The sequence below is a fragment of the Triturus cristatus genome, chromosome 11 (genome assembly GCF_964204655.1).
Source record: "Triturus cristatus chromosome 11, aTriCri1.1, whole genome shotgun sequence".
NCBI classification, from domain to species: Eukaryota; Metazoa; Chordata; class Amphibia; order Caudata; family Salamandridae; genus Triturus; species Triturus cristatus.
Genome location: NC_140594.1, coordinates 857,141,606 through 857,154,124, shown reverse-complemented (window position 1 = coordinate 857,154,124; position 12,519 = coordinate 857,141,606). Strand labels below are relative to the sequence as shown.

At 44.8% G+C, this 12,519-nt stretch overlaps 1 protein-coding gene across 1 annotated transcript in view; it reads left to right on the top strand.

Moving 5' to 3' along the window:
* SAG (S-antigen visual arrestin) overlaps nt 1-12,519 on the top strand; it is a 125,380-nt gene that overhangs the window by 93,990 nt on the left and 18,871 nt on the right. Inside the window, exon 13 of the mRNA XM_085634680.1 lies at nt 5,429-5,452. Coding sequence (XP_085490806.1) covers nt 5,429-5,452 — 24 coding nt within the window. The remainder of the gene's footprint in view (nt 1-5,428; nt 5,453-12,519) is intronic.

The window sequence follows — 12,519 nt, the reverse complement described above, 5'->3', positions numbered from 1 at the left end:
CCTTTGTTGGCTCACTGCCGCCCTTTTCATGGCAGGCTCACCACCATGAAAAGGGAGGCAGAGGACCAACTCGAAATATGCTCAGCAGTGCCTCAGCAGCACCACCAGCATATTTCTGCCTTTGACTGCTGCTCCACCGCCGCAGGATCCTTGATCCCCGGTGGCAGCAGTGGTCCTGTGGCGGTTCCGACAGCCGCACTCGGAATGTGGTGCAGGGTGCTGCATTGTGGCAGTGGTCGGACCGCCACTGTGACTACGGCGGTCCTATGGACCCCCGTACTCGTAATAAGGTCCCTAGTCTTATAAGTTATCAAGATGTCAAATCCTGGATACATTACAAGAGCATTATTGGGCATTTAAGTGCCGCCCAATAGTAGAGAACATGCCTTTCCTGTTGGTGTCATCAGGATGAAGTGAGTACAGCTCGGGATATGTTGAGAATACATAAGTGGCAAAGTTCAGTCCTGTGTGATCAGAGGTAGGAATGTACTAATCAGCGCCACAGATCGGTAAGGCGGGCGAAATAGATGGGGTGGCTGGTGAGAAAATGGAAGAAGGCAGCTTTATCTAACACAATAAGGGTTTTTTAGGAGTTAACTTATACTGCCAAAGTAAAGGAAAAAGATTTTGTCCTAGGATACTCGGTGGCAAAGGACACTGATTTGGATGAAATGGGTGATCTCCTTCACGAAGGAAGTAAGCGTTGGGCAGCAAGTTGCCACCCATCGGCTGCTGGATGATTGTCAATATGTGCTCTTTTACTAATGACGGAGGTCTAAAAAAAGAAGGGAGCAACACGTGGCAGACACAGGAAGAAGATTCTGAAAGGGGATGGTGGAGGAGCTAATGAAGTGGGCGCTTAGAGACTTTCCTCCAAGCCTTCAGGTTACGCTCAAGGGAAGAGTAGCGCGTGCTGATGCTGCTCAGCACCACTAACTATAACTAGAGGTATCACTGACAGGATTGTGAGCAAGAAGTAGATGAATATAATTGAGTAGGGATGGAAAATGATCAATAATGAAACGCCTGAGATGTCTTCCGGTGCTGTTTCACTGCTGCTTCTGTCCAGACAACTTAGCAAAAGACAGGCTGAAGAAGGCTGTTAGAAAATGCGCGGCACCTTTCGTCTCACGGCTCAGGCGTAGCTCGAGAGAAGCTACATTGTGGCAAACGTTGCCCTTTGTTAGCTACATCAAATAACTCTACTGATAGTTTGATGACAAATGTTTTTTTTCTGTGCCAGCTACCAAAATTCTGATTAAAAGAAATTGAAGAATGATTGCTAGCTTTATGATGGACCTTTTGCATAGTCTCAGTGCCCGGAGGAGCTATACATTCTTGCTAAACCATAGTTAAAACGTCAATAAATTGGATTAGGTTATCCCAGGCATCATCTCCTTCAGTGGCGACTCCTCCGCTAAGGCGGAGGAGCATTGCCCCACTGCTTTTAAGCAGTGTAAATAGAAGGAAAAATAAAATATAATAACTCAACGTTATTATCATTTTATTTTTCCCTGCTGAGGCAGTGAGGCAGCTTTGCGGGGCAGGGTGGGGCTGCAGTCTGCTCACAGAGCAGGGGAGGAGCAGTCATCATTCTAAGTGCATGCTAATGACAGTTTGGCCGGCCGTCTTAGACCGACTAAACTGTCATGCGCACTTAGCATGTTCTCCACCCAGACTGCATTTCAGCCTCGGTGGAGAACATGCACAGCCCCATAGTTTCCGTCTGAGCGCTGAAGGGGAGCCTATGTGCTTCCTATTTCCAGCCTGATGGGAGAGATGGCGAGGAGAGACACGGCGATAAGGTACGTTTTTTAAAAGTTGGTTTACACCCGCCCACCACCCCGTTCTTTGGCAGCCGCCACTGATCTACTTGTTACTAAATATTTTCATGTTACCTATGGTGGCTTTCCTGTAGACATTCTCTATTCATCCCCACCTTTCTAAGAGCCAAAGGAACAGATTTACTAAACTTTCATGCAGCACAGCTCAGAAAAGAAACTTTCTGCACTGCGTTCTGTGAAAGAGAGAGAGCAGAGTTGCATCATATATCCTAATATATGTCGCACTTCTCTACTTCTTATGCTGGTCCACTTGTAGCAGCTTAGCATCAATGCAGGCACCCTTGTTCCATGACGTAGGTGTGTCTGTATTCTGGTCAGAAACGTTTTTTTTTGCAGGTAGGAATACCTTCCTGCACAAAAAATTATTCTTAGAGGCTTATTCCTCTCTGAATGTATGCTGCAGACTGCAGCACCCATGCAAAGAGGAAGTAACAAGGAGAAATAAAGACATTTCTCCTTGTTTCACCAGCCTCGGGTAGGCGCACCATTTTGGCAAAAACCCAGGCTAACAGACATTAATATATCTGAGTTTGTGTCAAAATACATGGACGGATGCATTGGCACGCCCATGGTTCACAAATGTAATGCCTCCAAGATGCAAAGCCGTGCAAATCATGCTGTGCGTGGGTTTGTAAATCCCAAAATATATTTTACATCGAGAGTGCACCACCTATTTGGCAAAATGTTATTAAATCTGGTCCTGAAGTATTGAGAAGCCCTGTGATAATATGAGTATGAGAGAATATCCCTCAAGGAGCTGTAAAGCCATACAGCTCCAATTAGTGCCGGGACACACTCTGTGAGTATCCGCGCGCTTTATAAATACCCAATTTCATTTCATTTAATTTTCATTTCAATGACAAGTACAAATAAAAATAAGTAAACTTTGTAAATTCAAACTGTGAAAATAGTAGTTCGTGTAATTTTGTGTAGTGTAATCATGGGAAAAAACACAAAATTATTTGTAACTATGTGAAATGCATCTTGCACTGAAAAAATTACCCAAATGGTCGATTTGGGTAAAAAAATCCACCTGAAATGTTTGTTGACCACTCTTGTTAAAGGAACTGCCACTCACATTCAAAACACTGCTGTTCAAGTTTGGATTTGTAGTTTTGCACTCATAAAATACCCAAGCTGTCAGTTTGGATAAAAAATCTAGCTGAAATGTATTTGGGTTAAAAATTTACCTGAACAGTACATCTTGCATTAAAAGGTCTCTCTGAAATTACGCAATACGGCGTAATGGCATAATTTCTCCCTGGGAACTAAATTGAAGGCCAATTTGAAGTCCACAATGATCATATAGAGGCTGCCACCCTCCAGGTATTATGTCAATTGCTCCAGTATAATTTAAATTTCGCCAATGCCTACAAAACTACTTGGGAGCGGAGAAGGAAAAAATGTTAAGTAAATAATTTTGTGACATATGACAAGATATACTCAAGTCAAGAGATACTTTATTTTGGCCTGATAAGGCCATAAAAGCATGGATAAACATGTAAAAGAAGCAGTGCAATCAATACAGCTTTATCAAACATTAAAATTCAGCATACATAATAAAATATTTGGTCGATAAAAAATTGTAAGATGTAATAAATATCCTAAAAAATACAAGTATCTCAATCATTCCATACAAAATCACGTATAAAAAAGGTGGAATCGCTGTCATAGTGCGGAAGTAGGGAGAGTGGGTTGGGCATGCTCTTTCTTTAGAACTGCTCGGCATCCACACCACATTGAAAACAGATAGCGGGAAACTGAATATGCAATAGGCATACTACTATCATATTTTAGGATCCTGATAGCTTTTGAGCAGTGGGAAGTTCCGAGATTCCTACATAGCTGACGTAACCTACAAACTTTCTTATATGCAGGACAAAAAAACAGTACGTGCAGGTCAGTCTCCGTGCAATTATTACAGGATGGGCAATCGTTTGTGGAGCTGGGCCCCCACCTATAGGTAACAGCACGTAAGGGAAGTGCACCATACCTGAACTGCAAATATAATTTTTTAGTTAAGGACGGCTATATATCGTCTATGATAGATTTGAAACTGTATTGCATTTTGACTTCTAGGAAAGATGTTGTAAGTGTGCCTGTCCTGGGACCCGTCAATTATAGGTTAAGTTTATGGTCTTTGAAATTCTTGATCAAAACCTTCCTAGGTGTTAACGGACATCTAACTTCGGAACTATCCCATAAGTCTCCCATTCCAATGGATATCAGAGAATTCTTGATATGAGTAAGCCAAGATATTTTGCTTGCTCCATTAATGTTTGCCACTTCCCTCAGTTCCTCTCTATACATGGATAGTTCAGGGGTGCTCCATAAGCGGCGCCAGTATAGCAGAGGTCTAAGGGCAACCTCAAGTGCAATTGGGCTAGCTCCAAGATCCATTCGGAGTGGGGTGAGTGGTGTGCTTATGGGAAGTCCCAAGAGTTGTCTGAGGAATGAGTTCTCGACCTTAGCAAGTTGTTCCGGTGGCCGATGACCCTAAATTTCTGCCCCATATAAGGCAGCTCCTCTGGCATGTGCCTTATATATTTCTAACACCGGCCCCAGCATCTTGTGAACACAGTTCCTCTGCTGTTTCACCAGCCCCCCGGATGCTTGTGCCAGTTTTAAACAGACCTTCTTAATCTGAACCCCCCACTCCATTTTCTCATTTAGATATAGCCCCAAGTATTCGCATCCAGGGACTCTCTCTAAAGATTCCCCATCTAGTTGGGGATTAGGTAATTTTGAGTACCCAGCGTTAAAGACCATATATTTGGTTTTCTGGGTGTTACTTTCCAGGCCCCTTTTCTTGCAAAATAAGTGGAAAATGTCCAAAGCCCTTTGTATGTCCATCGATGACCTCGACAGCAGGAGGGTATCATCTGCAAACATCAAGGCAGCTACCTCGCGGCACGCTAGCTTAGGAGCATCTATGTCCCCTCCTGCTGTTGGGGCCTCCACTAAGCCATTGATAAAAATACAAAAGAGGGTCGGAGCTAGAACGCACCCTTGCCGCACACCTCTCTCTATGGGTATGCGATCGGTGAGCTCTCCATGCTTCCCATATCTGATTTGGGCAAAGTTGTGTTCATGCAATCTTTTCAGAATGTGGCATAGGTACGGGGGTGCTCCCAAATCTAGTAAAATAACCCATAATTTCTCCCTGGGAACTAAATCGAAGGCCAATTTGAAGTCCACAAAGATCATATAGAGGCTGCCACCCTCCAGGTATTATGCCAATTGCTCCAGTATAATTAAAATTTCGCCCATGCCTACAAAACAACTTGGGAGCGGAGAAGGAAAAAATGTTAAGTAAATCATTTCGTGACATATGACAAGATATACTACTTTATTTTGCAAAATATATTTGTTATTAGGAATATATATAGTAGGGTTTGTGAAGGCATTGGTGCGCTATCCTGTATAGCACAGTATTTGTGCTTTGTTCCTTGTAACTCCAAGTATATGGACTTAATATGTGCATGTAATGGCTGAGTAAATAATCTAAATAGACTTACCTTGTTAAGACCACTTTTCTTGTTGGAGGCAGCATACTGATTGATCTTTTTCTTTTTATCTTGCAGCCTGTTGGGAGATCTTACTTCCAGGTAAATTACAGTAGTAGGCACACAGTGTGCCAGGCATTAGAGTTTCCATTTAGCCAGAGCTGGACATTGTGATGGGGTAGTTGACGTACAATGGAAAGAGTGGGAGATGGCATGAACTGTGTTGGATGGAAGTATGGAGGTTAATATTTGGGGACATGGTATTATTATGGCATGTAGACAAGCTGGAAGGCGTGTACTGCTGTGAGTGTCAACACTAAGGGGCTGATTGCGATTGCGGTTGATTGAATGTCCGACCACCATCGTTGAGGTAACAGGACCGGCTGACAGGTAGTCGGCTGTCCCACCCGCCAAATTACGATCCGACCGCCATGTAGGTGGTCGGAAACATTTCATTTGCCATTGAGGCTTGTGCTGCGGCCCGGAAAAGGGCAGCAGCACAAGCCCCAATAGCAAAAGGCATGTTTACAAACATCCGTGTGCCAGGCACCACACGGTGCCTGGCACATGGGCCATGGATGTTGGGATAGCGGAGGCCCAGGGAGGACGGGGGCCCTGCTAGGGACCCCCAGTGTCCCTTTCCGGCAGCCTTTCTATGGCAGTCAGACTGCCATGGAAAGGCTGTCGGAAAGGAACATCGTAATCCCTACGGCGGTGCCTGAGCAGGCACAGCCACTATTGTAGGGACTACGATCCGACCGACGATCCGACGGGCTCCTTGAGCCCGTCTGAAGCATCGGTCAGTCCCTCCGACCAATGCAGTCCGACCGACCTCATCATAATGCGGCGGTCGGACTGCCCTGCTGCATGTTGGTTGGTCCTCAACCGAACGCCTGTCGGTTGAGATCCGACAGATATCCTAATCAAGCCCTAGGTGTAGAATTCTGTCACCTGGGAGAATTACAGTCAATGGGAGTTCAACTGCAATTGAGGAATTGGCAAATGAAGGGTTGCATAGTTGTGTATTTGAAGGAATTCTCATTTCTTATTGGCATATCATTAGGTGGATAAAACATATAGTTTCATTTGAAGGTGTAGGTATTTTTCTTTAAATCCATATCGTTGTTGTAAGTTAGTATTTCCCCCCACTCCCAATCTGCTCACTGTCACACCCCCTTCAGTATTGCAACCTCCGTCCCAATGCCCCATTGTTGAATAAACCTCCATTGCTTGTTGCTAGATTTGTGTGAAATACAATTTACCCTCCACGCCTAAAAACATACATATCGCACTTAAGTAGAAAGACCTATCTTTGCCCTCATAGTCCTCTAAAGGTCATTTAGCACCTTCTATCAGAATACTGCCTATGACATTGACCCAAACACAACAATGGATCAGTACAGATGGAAGCACAGGACAGGCTCCGGCATATTCAGCACTCCCCATCTCTATCGTAACTCCATATTTTTGTTGGGATCATTTCCAGTATTTAGGAATAAAAAAGGCTGGTACTCCACTTATTTGGATCCCTGAAAATCCACTAGGGGGGAGACGTGGTTGGATCTAAGTCTGGGGAATTTAAAGTTCAATACGGTAAGAAAGTATTTGAAAGAAGGCTAAGATCTTAGGATGAATTCGAAAGTGCAGGGGTGAGCTGAAGGATATGCTTTGGAAGTAGCCCCTAGCCTCATCGAGCCACAACAACAAAGATATCACCGGCATCTCAGTTCACACTCATAAGTGGGGTCGCAGCCTCTACAGTGGCTGCCAAAATCTTCATGCAACACCATTAGAGGCAACGCTGGATGCCTATGCTGGAAGAGAGCTTCACGAAAGTGATTACAATTGCTTCTTCTGAACATATTATCTACAAAGTCAATGATCCGATACCAATCTTTGACCTGATCTAGGACCCTTTCCTAGATGGACTGGGTCATGATTGTGAACAGCAAAACTGATACCTGCCGTGACACAGCAAACCGACAATAATATCATCCCTGTTCGTTGACTGGTGAGATATTGTATGAATTTATCCAACTTTAACTATCGATGCACAACCATTACAACATACAAATATAGTTTTTATTTAGATAGGCCCAACCCACTCACCATGAGAGAGATTTGTTTTATGATTACTATGGATTACTACTATGGATTACTACAGACTTGTACCTCTCTTTCCCAATACTACTGTAGCACCACTTTTCATTCCACGCCCGCTGAGGACTTATTGAACGATAAATGGAATCACCCCATCTGTGCTCCTTTTTCCATGGTCAAGAATATACTTCCCTGTGGAGAAAGGCAGTCCTCGATTGGCCAAATGTACATGCACTTTGCGAGTATCACAGTAAACTGTGATTAGCAGACCAGAGCCCTTTTGTTAGTATGGAGCTCTTTGTTACCAATAGATGAACTCACTGCTACCCATTTGTTCTGGCAACAATGTATAGTATCGTACTACAACAGCGCCCCTTTCCTCCATCTTGATGAATCCTCCCTCCCAGGAATGCTTCTTCATGTGCTACAATTTTGCTGTTTAAGTACCTTTTTTAATTTTAAGCCTCTTTTTTAATTTTAAGCCTCTTTTTTAATTTTAAGCCTCTTTTTTTTATTTTTCAGCTTCTTTTTTAACTCGGTGATAAAAACAGTGTAATGTCAGATTCTTGGAGAAGGGCTAAAATTAAACCCATCTATAAAAAGGGAGCTTATGATGACTCTGCAAATTATTAGCTGATATCCCTGCTGGATGTGGCGTCTAAGGTCTATGCCCAAACACTAGTAATTGCTCTAAAGTCTTGGGCCTTTAGTAGTGGGGGCGTTCCGAAAGAACAAGGGCAGTGCGCCAGTGGTTTCCTGCATTTAAATGTCAGCACCGGCTCTTAAGACAGTCTGCCACATGGTGGAGCAGCCTGCCTAATTAGGGATGAGCACAACAGTTATTAATTGAGTATACATTATCAATGACGAATAACTGCCACCCAAGCCTTTTTTATAGGTTTGGGGGCCTGAAATAGTATGAATTGTCACACTTGTTAGAATGTGATGGTTAGTAGTTGTGTTGGTATTCTCATTGGCAGCACAGGCAGGGGCAATGGATGGTACAAGCTGCAGTGGCCTCCTGACGAGAGCCCTGGCACTTATTTCCTTTTTAGGACTGGGGGTTTCCGGCCAGCCTATTCCACAGTTGATCACTGCTTTGCTTTATGGGGTGCTGCATGGAGAGCTTTAGGTCAGGAGGAAAATTATGGTGCTGCTTTGTGGATTTTAGGGCATCTTTTGATAGAGTCTACTAGAACTGGGGTATCTAGTTGGCAATGGTTTGCACCCTGTCCAAGTTTGGACCCTCACTCTAGTCAGGGTAAGGGAGTCACACAGGTAAGATAACCCCTTGGTAGCTTGGCGCAGAACAGCCAGGTCTATCATTGAAGCAATGTGTAAAGTATTTGCACATACACAGTAACACAGTGAAAACACTACAAAAGGACACCACACCAGTGTAGAAAAATAGCCAATATTCTGCTGAATAAAACAAGTCCAAAACGACAAAAGTCCAACATACACTAGTCAAGATATCACTTTTAATAGGTTAAATGCAATTGTAGTTCCTTAAAATCAATAGATGCTCTTGACTAGGCCGAAGTACCTTAAATGCTTTGAAAGATAAAGACGATGCAAGGCGCAGGGGAGGTAAAGCTTCGAAAAAGCTGATGACGCATCAGTGCCTTTCTGCCACATGGGAGGTGATGCATTGTTTTCGGCACAATATGTCGGTTCCTTACTGCGGTGAGATGTTGATGACTAAAGAGGCTGCCAGGAATGGTGCATTGATGATACACCGAAGTCAAGTCGCTGTGCGTCGGTTTCACAGGGTCAAAGCAGGAGCTGCGTCAGAGTCAGAGTGGTGCATCATGAATTTCGGTGATGCAGTGCTCAAAACTCATGCTGTGGTGATTCCTCAATGGCGCTGCAACAGAAAGCTGGGGCCTGCATTATAAGTAACCGTCGGTGCGTTGAGCAGGAACCACGCTTCAGTGCAGGCAGTTGAGATGTGTCGAGTTTTGCAAGGATGAGCCAATTCCAAATGATGCTGTTCGTCGGTGCGTTCATTTTCATCCTGAAATCACCAAAACTCACTTTTAAAGGCCCAGAAACTGGATTTGGCACCACTTGGCGAGACAGGACTCTCAGCAAGAGAGCCCAGGTGCTGGTAAGTGAAGTCTTTGATGGCCCTGAGACTTCTTATCAAGAGGCAAGCTCAGCCCAAGCCCCTCGAGATCCTCAGAAAGCAGGATGTAGAAAGCAAAGTCCAGTCCTTTCACTCCCAGGACAGAAGAAGCAAGTAGCAGGCCAGCACAGCAAAGCAAACAGCAGAGTGGCAGTTATACCTGACATCATCCAGCTCTTCGTCCTAGCAGAATGTCCTCAATCCAGAAGTGTTCTAAAGACATGGGTGCTCAGGTCCAGTACTTATACCCAATAAAATCTTTGAAGTAGGAAAACTTAAAAGGACAGTCTTTTCAGTGCACAAGACCTGCCTTTCATTCCTTCCCTGGCTCCAGACACACTGTGTGTGTGGGGGGGGGGGGGGTGGAGATGGCTTTGTGTGAGAGCAAGCACAATCCTATTGAGGTGTCAGTGTCATCTCCTTCCAAGACTCTAGCTCAGGAAGGCCTATTAGCCTAGTGATGGACCATCAGATTATGCAGGGCACACCTCAGCTACCTTTGTGTGATCGTCTAGTGTGAATGCACAAACAGCCCAACTGTCATTCTAACCCAAATGTGTATTCAGAAGACAGGCAGAGGCACAGAATGGTTAAAGTAAGAAAATGCCACCTTTCTAAAATTTAAAAAGCAACTTTACTAAAAGATGTATTTTTAAAATGTGAGTCGAGAGACCCTAAACTCAAATTTTCTATCAGCTCCCAATTGGAAAATACACTTGTAAAATGTTACAAGGCAGCCCTAGTGCTACCCTATGGGAGAGATAGGCCTTGCTGTAGTGAAACGCAGTATTTCACTATCAGGACATGTAAAACACAGCTGTACATGTCCTCCCTTTTAAATACACTGCACCCTGCCCATGGGGCTACTTTGGGCCTGCCTTATGGGTGCCCTACATGTACTAAAACTGAAGTTTTTGGCCTGGCAAGTGGGTGCTCTTGCCAGGTCGAATTGGCAGCTTAAAACTGCGCACACAGACACTGCAGTGGCAGGCCTGAGACATGTTTGCAAAGGTACTCTTGTGGGTGGCACAATCAGTGCACAAGCCCACTAGTAGCATTGATTTATAGGTCCTGGGCACACATGGTGCACTATTCTCGGGACATACTAGTAAATCAAATAGGCAAACCATGGACAAAATCCAATCATATCATATTTTAGAGGAGAGAGCATATGCACTTTAGCACTGGTTAGCAGGGGTAGCCTGCCCAAAGTCCTAAAACCAACAAAAAGAAGGCCAGAAAAATACAGGAGGAAGGCAAAAAAGTTTGGGATAACCCTGCAAAAAGGGTCAGGTCCAACAGAGTTCCTGTGGGTCCCTGTTGGATAAGTTGGTACGTTGGGCATTGACCGAGGTTTTTTAAAAACGATACAGTGACTGCATGAGGATAACTGGATACAGGTTGATTTGAATGGCCTATAAAATCCGGGTGAATAACAGACTGAGGCAAGGCTGCGTGTTAGCCCCTTTGTTCTTTAGCCTTTTCATTGTGGATTTTTCTGCGATGCAAGGCAGTTCATATTCCTTCTCTACAAAAATAAATTGGGTGCACACCCATTGGTTCTTGTATGTAGACGCCTTGGTCCTGATAAACTACACCCTGGTTGGCTTGAAACGAAAGTTAGAAACCTTACACACTTATTGTAGAAAGAATTTCCGAACAATAAATGTGGTGAAAACGAAAACCTTGATTTTCTCAAAGCGGAAGGAGAAGTGCACTTGGTTTCTGAATAATGCCCCACTAGAGCAGCTCAAAGAATATACGGATATCTGGGGATTACTTTTGCTTGGAACCTGAGCTGGGATAGTCATATGAAAAGGGTAAAAGCTGGGCTCCTAAGTACGGTTAATGCTCGGAGAAGATTTAATTTGAGTCATGGCGGCCTATCAATAGAGCCTTTAAAGAAGACGGTGGTAGGGAAATTAATCCCACAGGCTGTTTTTGGAGCAGAGTTGTTGGCATTGAATTGCTGTCAGGGCCGGACTGGCCGCATCGGCCACCGGGCAATCCCCCGGTGGGCCGCACGGGTGGAGGCCGGTTTTGGACCCCAGGGGGCCGTTTTCGTTACAGGGCCGTTTTTGCAGCATAGTCGGCCCTGCAACAAAATCGGCCGAAAACCGGCCCTGGCAAAGAGCTCAGCGACACTCCCCCACCCCCGGGGAGTGGGGCCGGCCGAGCACTTTGCCAGGGCCGGTTGTGGTTCTCATGTCGGCCCTGATTGCTGTGTTCCGTGGGACTCACGAGGGGACCTCTGGCTGAAGTTGTCTTTTATCTCTTGGGCTTTGCTGGCCAGATCGCATGTGGTTAGATTTCTAAACGGCCTGAGGCATGAAGTTACTAATGGCAAACTTTCTTGTGCAATGGTTCAAGACATTGGGCTGTCCACGAGTCAGTTATTGCGAACTTCTTTAGTGTCAGTGGTAAGAATGGGGGAGAACCTTGGAATAGTGTCGTTGGAAAATACTCCGAGGGCAAATGCCCTTAAGAGGCTCCTTAAAGAAGAAGCCATACTAGCTTCTGAAATAGCTGCTGGACACTATCTAGCCTCCAAAGCTCATTGGCTCATTCTTTGGAGTTCCTAGGAACAGGCACCTCATTTCTGTATCTGTCCTATATTCCGCAAAGGCGGTTGAGGTGCACTGTCCTTTGGCTTCAAGTAGGCATTTACCCTGGCTGGACAACAGCTGGTTTTAAAACTACAGTTCTGGGTAATAATGGCTACAGTTTCTGCCTTTTAAAAATTATGGGGCAGATTTACAAGTTCTGGCGCATCTCTGCAAATCAGCAGGGATGCGCCAGAAAAGATACGATATGCAATTCCCTCCCTACGCCACCACAAATGCGTCGGATTTACAATGCGGCGCAGTGTGGCGCAGGGATAGGGCGATGTGTGTCACATACTGTGGCGTAAGGGTGGTGCATTACTGGAGTCGTGTCGCAA